Source organism: Sceloporus undulatus, chromosome 3 (genome assembly GCF_019175285.1).
Source record: "Sceloporus undulatus isolate JIND9_A2432 ecotype Alabama chromosome 3, SceUnd_v1.1, whole genome shotgun sequence".
NCBI classification, from domain to species: Eukaryota; Metazoa; Chordata; class Lepidosauria; order Squamata; family Phrynosomatidae; genus Sceloporus; species Sceloporus undulatus.
The window spans coordinates 178,253,252-178,273,548 of NC_056524.1; the positions used below are offsets into that span (position 1 = coordinate 178,253,252).

Here is a 20,297-nt window from a genome sequence, read left to right on the forward strand (position 1 = left end):
ATGTGGGAGTTATTCACAATTTTTCACATTCACAGTGGTCTTCCATCTCTAACCCCCACTAATGTGGAGGGCCGAGTATACGTGTTTTCAACCACCTGTATAGTACCTTTATACTGGCATTGATAGATAAATACAGTCAGCCCTCCATTTTTGGCGAGGATCCGTTCCCGTCACACACCCACACACCCCGTGAAAATGGAAACTCACCAATATTCAAGCCCCATACTTGGGAACGCATCCCATTTTGACCCCTTCCATTTGCTCCTCATGAGTAAGTGAGTGTTGCGGATCTGAAGTCTGCACAGATGGAGGGGCAACTGTAGATAAATACAGTGTGCCAGCATCATATGCAGGTGTGCCATATGAGGCTTCCAGCATACATTGTAAGCCATGCCGGAAAGACTTCTCCTGCGCCCTGGAAGAAGCAATGAGGTGCGTGCCAGGTGCATGCCGCGGGAACTAGCCCCATTATTTTTAATGGGACTTGAGTTTACATATTTTTCCCTCATGTGGCAGCATCCAGAACAGATCCCCCACATAAGGGAAGGGCCAACTGTACCACCTGAAGTAACAAAAAGCACCCATTAGGACAATGTTTGTAGGCTTGCCTTCCCTCTAGGCATGTTCCTGTAAATTGACTTGTAATGAAGATGCTGTTCAATTATTTTCCTAGCTCTCTTTCTAACTCCTTTACATAAGCTCCAGAAAGGTGCATAATACTGTATGGTGAAATCCTGCATGGTGAAATGGATATAGCTTTGTGCAGTTTATAAATGTTTCAGTTGCTCACAGCGTCTATTTCCAATCTTGTTGCTTTCAATGGATGGGAGCAGGTAAGCAAAGATCTTTAATTCAATGTATATTTTTGTGAGTAATGATATATATCTTTTGTCTTGAATTTTAAAAGCTGACATTTTTAATCTGCTCACCATTGAGTAAAAGTTTGTCATATTTCACTCCCATTGAAAATGGTAGAATTTTAGCACTTATTAATGAGGTTTAAAGGGCATTTTATTGTTTTCAGGTAGCATTCATCATAACTAAACCAACATTGTTTAATGGACTATGCTGTGAGGATGGCTCACACTCTATTTTCAGTCATTATAATTTAATTTCTTTTGGAAATACTGATATTGTTCTATCTTTTTTCAACACAGGACCAAACTGTGCCTGCTTTTGGCAGTAGTATACTTAACAACACAAGATGCAGATTCAAAAGAACTTATAATCAGGAGACATTTGAACCCTGAAGGATTTATGAATGTTGTAAGCTACTTGATGCATTTGGGAAGAGTTGTCTATGTTAATCTGACAAAGTAATGTAATTTTCCTTTTAAGATATTGGGAGCAGGTGCTTTCCCAGCAGAATCACTGTGACTGCCTGGTCGGTCACTAATGCAAATCAATTAATCTGAATTTGTTTTGACTCAGTTCTTACTTCCTATTGCCATTTAGACAAAATTGTCTGGAGTAGACATTTTATTTTATGTTGTTTTCTTACTCTCCTGACACATCTCTCTAAATATTAGAATGCATCTCTTATTTCATATCCCCTTCACCTTCACACATAAGAGATCTTTCTCTGATGGCTAAGATTATCACATATGCCTTATTATAAGGGATATTTGAAGGAAAGCTTGTTTCTTATAGGACTGGCAGATACCCCTTATTATAAAGGACGTATCCCTAAGTTTTTTCATTTTATATAGATTGAAGAAGACACTCAAATTCCCAGTATTTTGGGGTATGGGCCTTTCATAAAAACAGAATTATCTCCTTCGCAGAATGTATAAATATTGACAATGTGTTAATTTTACAGGAAAAATACATGGCTAAGTTAAGTGAAATTAAAATGTCCATTTGTTATTTTGGGAGAATACAACTTATTAATAGCTGCTTCATGATTGCTAACCTGGCATGCAACAAATTTTGACTGTCTCTTATTGTTATTTTGAAAACCTGCCAACACTACCACCAGCCCAGGATCTGAGAAATGCTGCTGTAAAGAAAGGCTAGTGTTTCATCGCTTTCTTGCAAGTACCATCCCAAAACATTTGTTTTGCAATTTCTGAAGACTCAAAAGAAAGATTTCATTTTGCTCCAGCTTTTTATGCTTTATTGACAGCATGAAATATGTTTTGGTAAAGGTAAAGATAAAGGTTCTCCCTTGACAAGATTGTCTAGTTGTGATCGATTGTAGGAGGTGGTGTTCATCTCCATTACTAAGCTGAAGAGCCAGTGTTGTCAAGTGGTGTAACAGGCTTTGCTGCTTTGAGCCATATATTGAGACATTTACATGCCCTCACAAGGTGGCAGGAATTCCTCAGGAGTAGGAATCAGATGAATCTGGCACTGAAACATGACATACAAGAGCAATAATTAATTAAAGGTCTTCAAATATGTAGTTTCTGTATCGAAAGGATTTTCAGTTGTGTACCAAATTAGAACAGCCCAATACAGGCGTGTTACAGATGCGCCTAAAAGTACGTGCTCAGAATGTACTAGGGTTAGAAAGGGGCGTCCCTTCCAGACGCCCCCAACCCTAGTACGTGCTCAGCACGTACAAAATGGCAGCGCCTGTTCCACACGGGGGCCGCCACGATGATATCATGAACGTGCCGCCTCCAAACAAGGTGGCACGGATGTGACATCGTCGTGCCGCGCGAGGGTGCATAGAGTGCCCTTTCTGCAGAGTGAAAAGGAGCTCCGAAACGGAGCTCCTTTTGCTGTTTGCATCGCTGGCGCAGCCTTCAGACAGCTGCACCAGCAATGCAAGGGAGAAAGGGGCCGAGCGGCCCCTTTCTCCTCCTCCCCACCGTTGCTGGGTGTCCTTGGGGCTTGAAGCCCCAAGGACACCCCTTTCCAGGCCGCGGGGAAGCAGCCTTTTGCTGCTTCCCCGTGGCCTGGAAAAGGGCATATCAGGGCCTCGGAGGCTGCTGTTCTGGCAGCTGAGGCCCCGATACAGCAGGGAAAGGGGCGGGTGCAGGCTGCCCCAAACGGGTGGTCTGTAACCTGCCACAGTTGCCATTTGAGGCTAGGGAACCAATGGTAACTCAACTATCAGACCACATAATTTCTCATGAAATGACGTTGTCTTAACTGAAAGGCCTATGGCAGATTTAAGTTTAGGGATGGCAAAGCCTCACTTTTCCTGATTTAGGAAATAAGGGTGCTTTTGAAATTCTAGATATTTTACCCTGATTGTTTCTTTGTCGTGGTTCCATCTGCTAGTAGAGCAGATCATTGGAAAGAAAAATAGAAATTTTGAAAGAACATTTTTTTTTATATTCTTGCTGTGCTATGTAAAAGTGCAGTTGATGCTAAGTTTATGCAGATATGGGTGGATACTGCCCTCAGTACAGCTGGGTTAATTCTTTTGTAATTTGGATGCTCTCTAAATCTCTTCCATCTAAATGTCTTAGAAACTAATTGCTGACAAGGATTTCTTGTGTGATTGTTGCAGAATGAAATTCTCCATTACTGGGGATATCCCAGTGAAGAGTATGAAATCTTGACAAAAGATGGTTATTACCTGAAGGCATACAGAATTCCTCATGGGATACACAGTCCTGTAAAGACAGGTATTTTTGGAATGCAATTTTGTGGCTTTGAATAATTGACTGAGGGTGCTATTAACTAGCGATGTAAAAACTTCTTGCCATTTTATCTCAACCTCAGTGAAAAAGTTGCTTTGACATATCAAGACAGCCTGTCAGGAAAAGGATCAACCACCATACAACAAAAAACATTTTTTGCAAATAAGGCAGATTGGAATTCTACATGGATTACTAGGTGTGCATCTACTCTATGGAATTAATGCAATTTGATACCACTTTAACTGCTGTGGCTCCTTCTTACAAAATCCTGGGGTTTGTAGTTTTATGAGGCACCAGCATTCTTTGTCAGAGAAGGCTAAAGACCTTGCAGAATTACAAATCCTGGGTTCCATAGCTACAGCATTTAAAGTGGTGTTATACTGTATTGCATGTAACAAGGTAATTAGCAAGGGTTTCCATGCCTACTATTTACACTAGAATCACCACATTTTCCACCCAGGCTAGAAGAGCCTTTGCAGGATTTAGTTACTGTCTTAGTACACTGACCTGATGTGCCACAGATACAGTGGACCCTTGTTATACGCTGGGGTTTGGTTCCAAGGTCCCCCGTGCATAACAAAATGAGTGGATGCTCAAGTCCCATTAAATATAATGATATAGCAAAATGGTGTCCCTTATAAAAAATGGAAAATCAAGGTTTGATATTTGAAATTTACACTTTTTTGGAACATTTTCAAACCGTGGATGCTTGAATCCGTGTATAAAAAAATCAGTGTATAAGAAGGGCCGACTGTACATCTGCGTATGAGGCTGATAACCAGATGGAGGGGGAAAGGGAACAGATTGGAATATGTTACTTTTTTTTAAAAAATGTAATTTTTTATTAAAGCTTTACATTCTCATTACAAGCATCCACCAAATCAACCAATTCTACAAAAAATAGATAAATCAATTTATACAATTTTCCCATACATCTCTTATCCATACCTATATCTGTATACATCTTAATTACCTTGCTTACACATGTTAAGCCTTTCTTGCTAACATTGCAAGTTCTATATAGACTACCACTACCAAACAAACCTGGAGCTTCTGTGGATTTTGTATCTTCATCCATCCGTTTTGCAACTTAGATTAAGTTTTTTCAGCTTTATTAACTTACATTAATTCTATTTCTCTTTTCCAATACTCCATAAGTAATTCCCATTCCTCATGGGTCGTATTATTAGTTTCTTCTTTTAGGTTTCTAGAAATTCTGTCTACATTTCTCAGCTCTAATACATATTTCAGCCATTCCTCTAAAGTTGGCTTCTGTGTGGACTTCCAGTGTTTTGCAAACACTATCCTCGTGGCCGTAACCATATACAGGATTAGTTTTAGGTATTTTCTTTCTATATTTCTGTCTAACATGAAGGTCATGTTTAGTGGAATATGTTACTTTGCTCAAAAGTCAGTGCATACAAAGTTGGTTTAAAAAAGAATTTATTGATACCGGCTTAAAACTTGGGGAGTTTGTTATTGTTAATGCTAGGCAAGCTTGTATGTAATTCACCGTATTCTTGATAAATTGTCAATTAAGCAATTTTAAAGGTAACTGTGGGATTTATAGAGTGTGGCTTATTTGACTGACACTTTCCCCCCTAGTGGCACATGTTATTATTGGCCTGGTACAGACTGCCCCAAAAGGGCGGTCTGTCGGCGCCCTGGTTTGCTCCACAAGGAAGCTGCAGCAGACAAACTGTGCGGCTTCCTTGAGGAGCAAAAGAACCTGCAAAAAGCAGGTTCTTTTGCAGCGCCATAATGACACCACAGTGTGCCAATGGTGCACTCGCAATGTCATTATGGTGCTGCGACGTGCAGACGCTAGGCATCCGTCATGTCAAAATGGCAGCGCCCAGCTATACAGGGCGCCACCATTTTGACATATGAAAGACGTGCTAGGGTTGCAAGGCATCTGTAAGAGACACCCCGAGGCAACCCTAGCACATCATCAAGACATGTCACGAGGCCCATCTGTACTGGGTCACTGACTCCTTCGAAAGTGCTCTTTCTGTAGTTTTAAATTTCATCCCCTGGACAGACATTTCCCAGACATTTTGGATTACAAATACTACAGTCTGATGGCAGTATGCAATGACATCTGGAAATTGCTTACTTGGGGATGGCTGCTCTAAAGCATAGGTCTAATAATCTAATCTATTAGTAGTCTGTTTAATTAAGTTCTGTCACTCATTTCCTAATCTCTTTGTTATACAAACTCTAACATGTATGTTCACTGATGGCAGTGAATTGTTTGCCTAGATTGCAAAGGCAAAAAAATAAAAAATAAAAATGATATACTCACTCCAGCTAGAGGCCATTATTCCATAAATCAAGAGATGGCTATGAAATAATGTAGAGAAAAATGGTTCTAACGCTTGAAATTCCCATATTATTATACATTTACTAAGACCCTCTCCAAGAAAAATATCATTATCATCATCATCATCATCATGGTGTTGGAAGAATTATTTAAAAGTTTGTCGGCTCTAAGCCAGGACTTATTATATATTCAAGAATGACTAAGCCTACCATTGAGTTTTAGTGCATCAGTATCCGCTACAAATAATTAGGTCTGTCCAAGAAAAATTACATTGTTTCTTTGACAGCAGACAATGGCTTCTGTCCAAACAGGATCAGCCTTATACAGTCAGAGTGGAAGGCTTGGAGCCCTGGTGGCGCAGTGGTTAAATGCCTGTACTGCAGCCATTCACTCGAAACCACAAGGTTGCGAGTTCAAGACCAGCAAAAGGGCCCAAGCTCGACTCAGGCTTACATCCTTCTGAGGTCGCTAAAATGAGTACCCAGACTGTTGGGGGGCAAATTAGCTTACTTGCTAATTAGCTAACTTGCTGTTCACCGCTATGATCTTTGGAATAGCGGTATATAAATAAAACAAATTATAATTAATTATTATCTGAGCACTGTAAAATTCACTATCCTGAATGTCCATCCACTGATTAATGCTCTCTTTGGTTTCAGGACCAAAGCCAGTTGCACTACTATTATGCGGTCTGGTGATTGAAACCAGAGAATATATTTCCAGTCTTCCCAACAATAGCTTGGGATTTGCTCTAGCAGATGCTGGCTATGATGTCTGGATGTTAAACAACAGAGGGACCACATGGTCTCGAAAGCATCAGAACCTGACGATTGATCAAGAAGAATTCTGGAATTTCAGGTAAGGTCATGTGGAAATCTGTAGCTTAGCTGGACAGTTCCGTACTGTACAATTATAGCAGTTTGATATCACTTTAATTGTCACACTTCACACTTCATTCTTTTCTTTTTCCAAATTAAGAATGGGCGATAAAATTTCATATGAATTATAAACTAACATAGGAGCTTATCGCTCCGCATTTTAAACAGGCTCCAGCCTCCTGGGCTGGAGTTGGGATGCAGGATGGAGGTGGGGAGTATTGCACACTAAATTGCCTTTGAACCGCTGGGTGCCATCAGCCCGGGTCCCAGTCATATCCAAGCCGTGCTCTGCCAGCACTTTTTAGGAGTTGAAAAGCTTTCCAACTTCTAAAAAGTGCTGGCAGAGTGCAGCTAGGACCCAGGCTGATGGCAGCTGGTGATTCGGTGGTGTTTTAGTGCGCAATAATTCCCTCCTCCATCCCATATCCTGGCTTAAAATGCTAAGTGATAAACTGCATTGAAAATATTCACTTATATATGTTTGAGATGGTGTAGTCTATAGTAGAAATGTCAGTAAAATTTACAAGCCTTTGACCTTGCCTAGACCTGGAAATGGGCTTTGAGAGCCTGCTAATGATTATTCAAAGAAGAAATGAACATTTAAAACATTCCTACTTTTCTTCTGCAGTGACGTCTTCCTGGTTTCAAACATGCATTGAAAGGTTACTATAAGGAAAAATGCTCACAGGGAGAGAGAGAGAAAAAAAGGCAGATGTTAGCCCTCCATAGTTTTCTTGACAGTAGAATTTTAAATTAGTCTATTGGGCCATAGGTGGGCATCTTAGTTCTAATAATAAATAATAAATAAAAGCTTTATTTTTAGCCCGCCTTTCCAAAGATCAAGGCGGGTTACAGTGGTGGATTTTGCAATCCAACAACACACAAATTACAATAAAAACTTTATCAAAAATTACAATTGCACTATATAAAACAACAATAACAATAACAATACTAAGCTAGCAGCGATGTAATAACGGTTGTAACAATGGTGGGGGGGAGAGGAATCACAACAGGGCTATTGGGGGTATGCCTGTTTGAAAAGATACATTTTCAGCCCTTTTTAAAATTGGGCTAGGGAGGGGGTCGAGCGGAGCTCATCGGGGATCGAGTTCCAGAGCTTAGGGGCCGCGGTGGAAAAGGCCCTTTGTGTAGTAATGGCTCGTCTAGCATCTGGAACTCTTAAAAGATGTTTATCACCCGATCTGAGAGTGCGGGGCGGATTATATGGAGCGAGGCGGTCCTCTAAGTACCCTGGGCCCAAGCCATTTAGGGCTTTAAAGGTGATAACCAACACCTTGTATTGCGCCCGGAAGCGAATAGGCAGCCAATGTAGATCTTTAAGTACCGGTGTTATATGGCTGGCCCTGGAAGATCCAGTGACCAGCCTTGCTGCCAAATTCTGAACCAGTTGAAGCTTCTGGGTTTGGTACAAGGGTTGCCCCTTGTATGCATCAGCTGTTTTTGAGGGCCACTCAATTCCCAGCCAACTTTCTGTGGTCTACCACTGGCATGACCAAATGTGTTGCTACTATCACAATTCCAGCAAACTGTTGCCAGTAATTTCCTTGAAAACAAGGTAAACACTATGGGAAATGCAGTTCCACTTTTTAACAAGACACTCATATCTGAAAGACTAGGGGAAATGATATTTCCACTAGTATCACAGCAGCAAATTTAACACCAGTAGTCATGGAAGTGGGGGACCAGACCCTCATAAATTCAGTGAGTGCCAATCCAGTTGCCTGAGCTCTAAAGGTTTGCCCTAGGCCATTGTGTCCAAGGCCTAAAAGTTTGCCCTAGGTAATGGTGGACAAAGAGTGGCCCTCCAGATAGTGTTGGACTTCCAGTCCCAAGCTATATAGCCAAGAAAGACAATGAGGACAATACTTGACTTCAATTCCCAGCAACATCTCGAGGGCAAAACTGTGGAGATACTACCTGCTGGTGATGCTCTAACTAAATTTCCTACACTGCCGGGGGGGGGGGGGGTTGGATATTATAGTCTATGATGCCCCTTCCAAATCTATGATTTTACAATTCTCTGATTATCCGTGGCTTTGACTAGAGCAGTTTTTCTCAGGCATCCTGATGGGAGAGACTGGCATTTCCTCCCTAATGTGTCAAGGTCTGGTACCATATTTATTTATTTAAAATGTTTTATTGAGTTTCATACACCTTATCCATCACACATTATATTTCTTATTATAACACATTTTTATGAACAATTTACATTTCTCCATCTTCCCCTGCTTGTCTAACATACCTTATTTTTATTTGGTCTGTAGCTTCCAACCACTTCCTATACCCCCCCCCCAAGTAAAACCAGGACAATCTCATACATACTTAATACATACTTCCTCTTGTGACTCTAACATATAATACAGATAGCATTCTTGCTTATCTCCCTCGCCATATTCTCTCAACCTTTACATTTTTCTTCTTTTTAAGCAAACAGGAAAAAAAAATGACAAGCCAACTAAAGTATGTTGCTTGTTACCTAGCTTCTAATATTAATCTGGATGAGTATTTTCCATCTTACCATCTAAGAGAAATCTCCCTTTTCGCACTATTCTCTTGTCTTGTATTTTTCATTCCCAGTTATTCTGAGATCACAGATCTCTATCATCTAGAAATTGCGTAAAAGAATAAGATTTCTAAAATAAAGTTTGTCTCTTCACATCTTCCAACAAAATCTAATGTCATAGTTTAAATTTTAGACAATTCCATCCATATTTGAGGTCAAATTAACCATTTCCCCCCATTTTTTCTCCATAAATTGTACAACTGATTTCCAGTTTTCCCTCCATTTTGAACTGTCTTGGTTTTCCATTTTATACGCTAATAAATCCAATTTCATCATATGAAACAGCTTAATTTGCCATTCATCAATTTCTATTGCTTTGTTGGACTTCCACCCTCTCGCAAAAACAAGTCTAGCTGCGGTTAGCATGTAAAATATAATTTTCCCATGTCTTACTTCATTTTTTCCTTCTAGCATACATAGTAACATAGTCTCAGCATTAAATTTTAATTTCACTCCCAAAATCTCATCTATTTCCTCATGTAGCTGTTTCCATTTTTTTTGCTTTGTTGCATAACCACAATAGATGGTAATAAGTACCAGTCTCTTTTTGACAATTCCAGCAGATCTTATTGCCTGTCTTATATATTTTATTTATTTAATCGGGTGTTATGTGCCACTTGTATAGTATTTTGTAATAATTTTCTTTCACGTATTGAGAAATTGAATATTTCATTCTTTTGTTTCAGGATTTCTCCCACTGTTCTAGTTCGATTTTGTTCCCACAATTCTGAGCCCATTTAATCATTGAGTCCTTTATTAGTTCATCCTCTGTGTACCATTCTAACATTTTTTTGTAGATTTTAGATAGTATTTTACCCTCTGAGCTCCATAGAATCTCTTCCATTTCAGAATTGGCTCTAGAAAAACCTCTTTGTTTTTTTAATCTAATTTAAATCTCTGCTCCAACTGTCTGTATGCCCTTTGGCAACACATGCTTCTTTCTTTCCTGGAAACTTGGCACGGAGCCACATTTGATAGCTCATGGATGGACACTGGTCCACAGACTGCCACTTGGGGTAGTACAGCCTTAGAGGAGTCACTCCAGCAGTTAGTGAAAATGCTCCCTGCTAACCTGCCCACTTACAGCAGTCTGCTGGATCAAAGAGTCCAGCATCCCTCAGGAGCCAGGTTTTGCTCTGTAACCATCCACAATAATCTGTTCAGGGGGTGCATTGAATGCCTATATTCAACAAAAATCTAGAAATTCACTTTGGTTTTGAGACAATGACACTATTTTCCTATCACAGGGAAAAATAGTTTGGCTGATTTCTGAATTAATATGATACGAACCAGTTAGCTGGGCCTTTTCCAGCCTGTGAGTGTCTAGTTGCATGCTTCTTTAACTATACAAAACTGAAACACATCTTTCCAATATACATATTTACAGGATTAAGAGTGAAGCCATAGAACAGTGGTTCCCAACCTGTGGGTGGGGACCATAATGTCATGGGTTTGGGTCACCACAACATGAGGAAATGTATTAAAGGGTCGTGGCATTAGGAATGTTGGGAACCACTGCCATAGAATATACTTTGTTTAGTATAGTTGCTGTTCGCCTTGTGAAGGCCTCATGGAATATCCACCACTCTTATTTGTTAAGGACACATTTCTTGGTAGGGTTTACTGGTATTTCTTTTCTTTTTCCAAGTGCATTGCACCAAGTGATTCCCCCTACTTCTTTTACTGGTGGAGGGCTGGGAGTTGGGAAAAGTCCAGCGAAGGCAGAGATCTTGTCTTCACATAAACAGACCGTTACCAAAAGTTCACTATGAACACCGTTTGCTATGTTTTGAACAAAATTAAAATGTTAAAAAAACAATGAACAAAGGATAGCAAAAGGTGGGGAAACCAACACAGTCTACCTTGGCATGGAGACACACTTTCTTGAATTTTTTTGCCTCCATTGCAAAAGAGAGACACTGAGCATTCCCCATCATCTTGTTTTATTTTTCCAAATTTGTAAGAAAATTCTGTGCAAAACTGGCATCTTTTTCAATTCTGGCTGGACAGGCTGGTTGATCCAAAGACACACAAAAAGCCAGCCAAATGCTACTGCTTTTTAACATGCCATGCAAGAAAGCAACAATTACCACATTTTTAAATTGTGCATTTAAAGAAATATGCAAATTCTCCGATACTGTAAAAAAATAATAAGATCAAAGCAAGCAAGCAAAAACAAACAATGGCTTAGGAACCGGGGTCAGAAAACATAAAATGGAAACCAGAGCTGTAACTGTTTTAGGTCTGTGGTGTGGGCAACAATATCTATAATGTTCTTGTTTATGTCAATGAGATTGACATCTTTAACTTTATAAAATATGGGATGCATTAATTCTTTTAAAATATAAAAATGATTCCCAAACATGCAAGAAAGCCTTTTGGATAATAGGTTTAGCTAGCATTTGCTGCACTTGCCAGTGGCTATTACCCTTCACTTCCTTCTCAGGACTCACTAAGTTTCAGTTCACCCCCTTAGGCAATCACCTCTACACTTTCTCCTGTTCAGATTTATATTACCATGCTGTCTAGAAAATATGGGAGTTGGAGTCCAACAACATGATGGCTGCAATTTGCGGGTGGCTCCAGTCTATATACTGCTATATTCAAATATAGATGGGCACATTTTCATCTCTTCTGTCTACATGTGTTACAGTTTTCATGAAATGGCAATTTATGATGTTCCAGCAACCATAAACTTTATCCTTCAGAAGACTCAACAAGAAGCATTATATGTTGTTGGTCATTCCCAGGGATGTTCACTGGGTAAGATAAGATGAATAAAATAACATGTACTTATTCTTTTATCTTTATCAGGACTAGCTAGGGAGGTTGCAGTGGACCAGCCTAAGGGCTATAGCAAAGGCCACCCCTGCCCATCTTGCTAGAGTTTGTCTTGTCAAAATGTTCAGTATGGAAGGTATGCTCTCGTTAGGGTTTTGAATATTTCCACTAATCACTGCAAAAGGCCAACACAAAAGCCAGATAAGAAACCCATTGAAGGTACTGGCCACAAGATTGTTACACTTGGAAACATCTCAATTCAGCTTGGATCAGTTCAGCGAAAACCTTGTTCAACTGCAGTTTGCTCATGGTGCTTCAAACTGACAACTTTCCCCCCTCTTTCATGGAACTGGAGAGAATGTTTATATGTAATGGCCCATTAAAGGGGGAGATTATGCCTCCCAAAGTCTATACAAAAGGGGACAGGGAGGTTTGGCCACATTCCTTTAAAAAGCTTATTTTTTTTAAAAAAGTGCTCTGCCAGTCAATAACAAATCTTTGCAGAATTGGGTGGATCAGGACTACTAGTTTTCAGAAAAAGACATGCAGAGAATTTTGTTCAAGACTTCTACAGTCTGGGGATTTCCAGAAAAAGGGTGATGTATTTATTTGTTTTGTTATATTTTGTTCTGTTTTGCTGGGTTATAATCCAGAAAAATTTCTGTAGGATAAGTACAAAATTCTTCCTAGAAAAGGACTTCAAATGTTTGCAATAGGCCATATTGTAGTAAGCCATCAACTGGTGTCACCAGACAGCAGACTGAGGCAGTCACACAAGTCGCCCATCACATCTGTCTTTTCCACTATGGGGAGAAATATTATGCATCTATTTAAATTATAATTTAATTATAATGGTTGTCTGAATTTGCATGTATGAGTGGGTGTAAATATCTAAACACCCACAACTTTTATGCAAATCTGACTCCTCTTTTTTGATGACGAATGTCTCCCTTTTCCACGGCATAGAACTGGCAAGCTTGCTATCCAAGCTTTTTGGACTACAGTTCCCATAATCTTGCTCTATTGTTTATGCTGACCTAAGAGCCCAGCCCTGTTCACCATGCAGTTCAGAATTAATTTCATAGTCATAAATCATCCCCATCTGAGCCTTGGTTGAACAATGGATTAGATGGCTGCCAGGCAGGAATGGAATCACTGCATTCTGCATAGCCCACATGACTGTCTTCAAAACTCTAATGTAGGGCTGATAACTGAACTCCTCCAGATATTGTATTTCATTTGCATCTCCTGTCATTCATAGCCAACATAAACAGTAGAGCAAGATTATGGTAACTGTAGTCCAAAAATGCACGCAGAGCCACAATTGTCCCTGCTTGCACAAGTGCAAGGTTGACTCCTAATTTAAGATATCTGGGCATCTTAAATTCAAAGGAAAGTGGATGGAAGCTTAAGATACACAAGCCAATACATATACGTAGCACCAGTAATACCATTTATTGTATTTAATTCTGCTACCCAAATTATTGTTGTTATCATGTGCCTTCAAGTCATTTATGACTTATAGCAACGCTAAAATGAACCTATCATGGGATTTCCTTGACAAGTTTCTTCAGAGGGGGTTTGTCATTGCCATCCTTTGAGGATGAGAAGATGTGCCTTGGCCAAGATCACCCAATAGGTTTACATAGCTGAGCCAGGATTCAGAACCTGGTCTCTGGAGTCCTAGTCCAATGCTGAAACCACTACACCGTGCAGGCTTTCACCCAAAACCTAACAAACATAAAAAGAGTTTAGAGTCAAGACCCAAAGGCCAATGGAAATATTAATCCTGAATGCACATGTCCACACATTTTTCTCTACAGCTACTCTATTTGAAGTGTTTTGTTTTCTACAGGTTTAATTACATTTTCAGTCCTGCCACAGATGGCCCAAAAAATCAAGATCCTCTTTTGCTTTGCCCCTAGCTACACACTGGTGGGCATCAAGGGGATTACTGCCATACTATTGAATCTTCCTGAAAGACTCATAAAAGTAGGTATTACTTATGTATTACTAAATTATTGTATGTATTTTTTTGATAAATCAGTTTAATGTATTTTTTCATATATGACGTTAGAGTTGAGCAATCCTTTCTACCATCCACTGAACTAAAATGAGTGAACTAAAAATGGATTAAGAGGATAGTGCTCGACAGTGAACGGTTGGCCCTGGTGGTGCCAATGTCAGAGACAGTGAATCTGCTTCGATTTTTACTCTTAACTTTTAAAGGTGTTATCCAAGTTTCTGAACCTATTTTAGCGATAGGGTTCACAAATTCTGGTGGCACTTTTAAAGTTCTCCCTCCCACTGCACTGGATTAATTAAGCTTTCTAAAAATTTTGTAATGATTTATTGTGCCCTCAATACAATTTCTTGCACCAGGGATGTTCTTGAGAACATCAAAGGCCTCAGAGGCCTCCTGAGGTTGATCAAAGCCTTTTCACCCACACCCACTTCATGTTGCTTAATACAGATGGGGAAGCATCTAGTTCTTCTTCTGGGATTAAATTTCAAGGGATAATTTCTGGTCATAAAAAAAGTCTTGCTGATGCTAAGGAGGTCATATATGGTCTGCTCAGTGCTTGGATGAGAAACCAATTAGCGGCCAGCATAAAGTATGGGGACCCTTGGGAGCATCCAGGAGAAAAGAGTAGCTGTCCTACTCCTGTATCTTTAGCATATTCACTGGAGATCTAGGAGGGTGACAAGTGTTTGCCCATGACTGCTTGGGAGGCCCACATCCTAGCCCAACCTCCAAAGTGAGCATGTGCAAGTCCAATAGTTAGTAGCTGAGTGGAACTGCTTGGGCAGAGCTACACATCCATCTTGTACGATGTAGGATCTCAGCCAATAAACAACATGAAATGAACTAATCCTTGGATGCAATCATAATATGCCCCTATTACTCCCTTCATTTCTCATTATTGAGCATGATGGATGGAGAGGAAGATACTTGGAGTCCAATAATATCTGAAACATCACAGGTTTTTGGTAAACAGATTCACATTTTTCTGCACTTTTTTTGTTTGTTTGTTTGCAGTCTATATGGGGCACTAAAGAATTCAGTGTTGCTAACAACAAACAGAAACGCTCGCATGCCAAATTGTGCAGCTATCCCGTTATAGACAAGCTTTGCCTCCAAGCCTTTTTCATTGGTGCAGGATTTAATATGAAAAACCTAAATGCGGTATGTGGACTCTATATTTTCATTTATTTTGTAAAACCACCATACAGATATACATCACAACAAAAGAAAGACACATCAACAGTGTGACTGTGCTTTACTTGTCACAGAGACAGAATACCTTCCTACAACTCTCCTAGGGTCAAATATTTTCCATTCTTCAAAATCAAGTTCCATTTGATAAATTAGTTCCATGCTAAGGAAGTGGCAAATCTAGTGTAAGTTGAGTTTCCCTTCTCTGAAATGCTTGGGACCAGAAGTGGTTTGGAGTTGGGATAAACACATAAACACACACACACACACACACACACACGCATACACACACACACACACACACACACAGAGAGAGAAATTTTGGTATATTTTGGATTTCTGGAATACAAGTAACATAGTATGTATTTGTAGTATAGTATTTATGAGACTGGAAAGAGATGTGAGGCTGGAGAGAGATGCATGGATATGTGAAATGGCAGGAATCCAAGCATGGTGCTTGGAATGAATTCATGCTTCCCACTGTTTCAGACTCCACCCTCACATCTCTCTCATCTCTCTCCAGCCTTGTGTCTCTCTCCTGCCTCACAAACACATTATGTACTACACTACATATATTCCAAAAATCTAAAATATTCCAAAATCAAAGCCTCAAAAATGAGGGATACTCAACCTGTACACTGAAGCAGGAGTTCTTATGGGGGAACTTTGCAGAAGAGTTTTTGGTGGTTCATGGCATGAGAGAGTACGTACAATAGTTTGTGATCCTGATTAAGGAGCAAAGACACCAGTGCCTTAGATAGGATGTCAAAGGCTTTGTTATAGGAACTCCATTTTATGATAGGGAAGTTACCTAAGATGCTACTGTAATCTAGTTTCTAATTGTTGATAGATAGATGCAGGAAGAAAAGTATTTATTACTGCTGTCTTCTCTTCACTCTTCAGTGCTAAGAGTCATTCTTCACTCTTCAGTGCTAAGTGTTGTTACACTTCTAACATGAGATACAATTTATTTCTTCTTTCTGTTGTTGTTATATCAAACAAAAGATGCATCAGGTTGGATCTAGTGTCAGTCATGCTTCAAACAGGCTCAGTGAAATAAACACACTTTCATGATGACTATATCTTTATCCAAACCATCATAACTTCATTATGATTACTCTTTTGATCTTCCTCCAACTTAGTAAAGTACAATTAGTTAGGTGGAACAAATAGTCACTCTGCTTCTGTGGCTGCATCTACACTGCAGAAATAACACAGTTTGACAATGCTTAAACTGCCATGGCTCTATCCAATGGAATCTTTGGATTTATAGTTTGCTGAGGCACCGTTGCTCTCTGACTGGGAAGGCTAAATATCTCACGAAACTTCAAATCTCACAGTTCCGTACCATTGAACCATGGTAGTTAAAATGGTTTCAAACTGCATTATTTCTGCAGGGCGCATGCAGCCTGTGTTGCAGCCACACAGAAAAAGTAATTCTAATGGTTCAGTTGTGGCCACAGTGTGGAACAGAGATGCACAAGAAGCCTGTAGGCACACCTCCCATGCTAAACTGAAGTGTATACATGTTACATTGGCCAAGACCCTGCACTGGGAGACATAACTACAAGACTTTAAGACATAGCTATGATAGTCAACCCCTCTGAAACCCCACATTTTCTCACCTGCAAACCCCCCCCCCTCGCTTGGCCATTTCCTGGTTGGTGGACAGCAGCAACGACAACCACATAGACCTTGGGGGTTACATCCAAGATCCCTGAAGATGAGGTCCTTGCTTTGTCTTCCACCATAGGAAAATAGCTGGATGCTTGTCTGCTGCTTCTTCTCCTCTCCACTGAACAGGAAAGGGAGCCTGTAGCTGAGAAAAGGTAGATGGGATGTTTTGGCTGTTGTGCAGCCAATTCAGAAAATTCTGGATTTGTAGCAACCAAAAAAAGCGAGTTGCAAAGGGACAAATCCAACCTATGTCATAGTAATTTACCCAACAGGATGCTAGCCATCATTTTGATTGTTATAATCTATTGTAAAATAAATACATTCATGCATTCATTCCTAAATTCTTAAGCAGTTTTTTTCTTTCCTGCTCTTTCTTCTTTTACAGAGTCGGGCAGATGTGTATGTTGGAATCTATCCTGATTATACTTCTGTAAAAACAATGATCCATTGGAGTCAGGTAGAGGTTAACAAATATTTTGTGTGTCGTTTTGAAAATTACCATGCAGAGATTTGTATTTTCAATATTTTATTCATACAAAAAGAGCTGTTGTGCTTTTTAAATAGTTGTGCGCCTTCAAGATTTTCCCGACTTATGACAACCCTAAGGCAAGCCTATCAGGGGGATTTTCTTGGCAAGATTTGTTCAGGGGGGTGTTGTCTTTGCCTTCGTCTGAGGCTGAGAGAGTGTGACTCAGTGGATTTTCATGATTGAGCAAGTCCTCCAGTCTTAGTCCAACACTCAAACTACTACACCACACTGGCTCACCTTGTAATACTACCCTCTTACATTTCTGATTTTTGAGCTTTCATGTTGTCATAGTGAGACTCCTCATTTACATCATTTATAAAGCTCAATTCTCATTTAAAGAAAATGAATATTAAAACAAGGTTGAAAATAATGTCCTTCTCCATATATTGTTGAATTGCAGCTCCCAGCTTTCTTTACCAATGGCTCTACTGGCAAAATAACCACATCATTATTCCTGTCTTTTATTTAAAGGAATAAATTGTGGAGTAATGCTATATAAGACATAGAATACATACAAACTATTTTAATGAATTATATCTAAGGCTGGGCTCAACTATAGTAAACACCTTGACTAATGTCACAACTTACATACTCAAGTGTGGCATTCCCATGGGGATGACTTCTGTACATATGAAAGAGGAAGATATGCATTGTGTTTGGAAACTCAAGCCCTCATGAACTAGAGTCATAGAGATAATAAGAATCCAAAAATGACTTTTAAAAGACTTAAGATTAGTAGCTTCCACATTCCACATTTAGCATGGGGAAAAGTCTGCTAAACCTTTACATTCAGAAATTCCTTGTGATTTACAGACATTTCAAAACTCCTATTTTGAAAAGTCACTCAACTTCAAATTGAACATGACTCTTTTCATACCTCTTAGGTTGTCAAGTCAAACGAATTTAAATATTTTGACTATGGAGCAAAAAACAAAGCAATATACAACATGGTAAGGAAAAAGAAATTGTAACTGAACTGTTGAACATCCAAATGACTGATTTTGTCTGCAGGTTCAAAGAAACGGTATGTGCTGTTTTGTCCTTTTTGCCATCTTACTTGATTCCTTTGGAAAGTATGAAAAGCTGAGATGATATCAAATAAATGCAAAACATTTGCTGAAATTATAAATTCTATGGAAATGCAAGTATTCTTCATTTTGTGGCATTTCTTCACTGAATATAGTCATTCCTATTTCTGAGTTGCATGCTCTCTACCTAAATATATTGATCCTTTCAAACATTTGCTTTATTATATAGAGGGTGTGAGGGCCCTTTCTGAGTTAAAGAGAAATATTTAAACTTGAACAGTTAGAAACCAGGAGTAGATTTTTTTTATGGAAGGAATGTCTGTTCATTTCCGGTATTGAAATCCAGTTATTGAGCTAAGAATATTCTTTAATTCCCAGAGCATTTCTTTAGCTTGTGTCTCTACTTGGTAGATCTTGGATTTCTTGTAACAAAGTAGGTTTTAAAAGCTTGACCTTTGTCCAGTCTATGTAGAAAGTTTGAGAAAATGAGAGAGTTTTGAAAAGGAACATTGTCAAGGGATTATTTTTGTGGTGTCAAATTGCATATCCAAGAGTTCTGAAGATACTGCAAATGTCGGAGGGTGTGGGGTTGGGGAAGAAAGCATATAAAATCATTAGTGAAACCTGTTCTCACGTTCCTTCTCTTTTCTTCCACAGACCTCACCACCATTTTATAAAATAGAAGATATGACTGTGCCAACAGCTGTGTGGAGTGGTGGGAATGACATAATTGAACGCCAAACAGATGTTGAAAGTTTGCTTCCTCGAATCTCTAATTTAGTTTTCTATAAAAATATTCCCAGTTGGCAACATCTAGATTTTATCTGGGGCATTGATGCTCCAGAATGTTTATACAGTGATGTGCTTGATCTGATGCAGAAGTTTAAATAAATATAATATGAGGAACTAATTATGCATTCAATAATAAATTAATGGACATTTAAATTCACATTAATGGACATTCAAATTTACACTGTTTTAGATGTTCTGGACATGGGAGGAACTCTTAACATTTATAATTAGTATGTGCACTGAAATCAAGATTTGCCTTTATTCATGATTTGTTGGCCTATACTTTTGTTATACATGGCCTACTATGCTGATTCCCAAGTTATCCTCTGTATTCTGTCAGTACTACCAGGAAACACCATTCTAGCCACACCATTCCAGCCAATGTCAAGTGTTAAGTCAATAGGTGTACACTGTTTTTGAAAGACTTTATCAAAACATCATCAGGCTTCCACCATTACCATCATACCCTGTGTGTGTGCATGTGTGTTTTTTTGGGGAGGGGGAAAAAGTTCATTGGTCACCCTACTGCAATATACTCTCTTCTTCGTCCCAATAGCCTAAACCTGCTCCACACTTGATCCAATACTCTTTTCACCTGATTTCTTTATTGGTACTGAGACTTAGCAATGGAAATAAAAATCACAGTTTTTCCTGTCCTTGTTGTAAAAGGGTGGCTCAACTAACTCATCCCCCTCGTGGTGCAATGGTTAAATGCCTATACTGCAGCCACTCACAAGCCACAAAGTTGTGAGTTCAATACCAGCCAGGGACTCAGGATCTACTTAGCATGGCATCCTTCTGAGGTCACCAAAATAAGTACTTGTTGTGGGCAATTAGCTTACACATTGTAACCCCCTAAGGGAGTGCATCACTGATAAGCGCTATAGAAATG

The 20,297-nt window shown here is 39.4% G+C and overlaps 1 protein-coding gene across 1 annotated transcript; it reads left to right on the forward strand.

Moving 5' to 3' along the window:
* The first annotated feature begins 801 nt into the window (after positions 1 to 801).
* Positions 802 to 19,504, forward strand: LOC121927304 (lipase member M-like). Its single transcript, XM_042461026.1, has 10 exons — positions 802 to 833; positions 1,158 to 1,266; positions 3,464 to 3,581; positions 6,579 to 6,777; positions 12,035 to 12,144; positions 14,018 to 14,154; positions 15,203 to 15,349; positions 17,442 to 17,513; positions 18,470 to 18,535; positions 19,271 to 19,504. The coding sequence occupies exons 1-10, from the start codon at positions 820 to 822 to the stop codon at positions 19,502 to 19,504; spliced, it is 1,206 nt and encodes a 401-aa protein (XP_042316960.1). The 5' UTR covers positions 802 to 819.
* Positions 19,505 to 20,297: the final 793 nt, after the last annotated feature.

Excerpts from the sequence above, each read along its gene's own strand:
- LOC121927304 (XM_042461026.1), top strand. Across the intron at positions 14,155-15,202 it reads TTCCTGAAAGACTCATAAAA|TCTATATGGGGCACTAAAGA; the intron begins GTAGGTATTACT and ends GTTTGTTTGCAG. Across the intron at positions 18,536-19,270 it reads ACAAAGCAATATACAACATG|ACCTCACCACCATTTTATAA; the intron begins GTAAGGAAAAAG and ends TTTCTTCCACAG.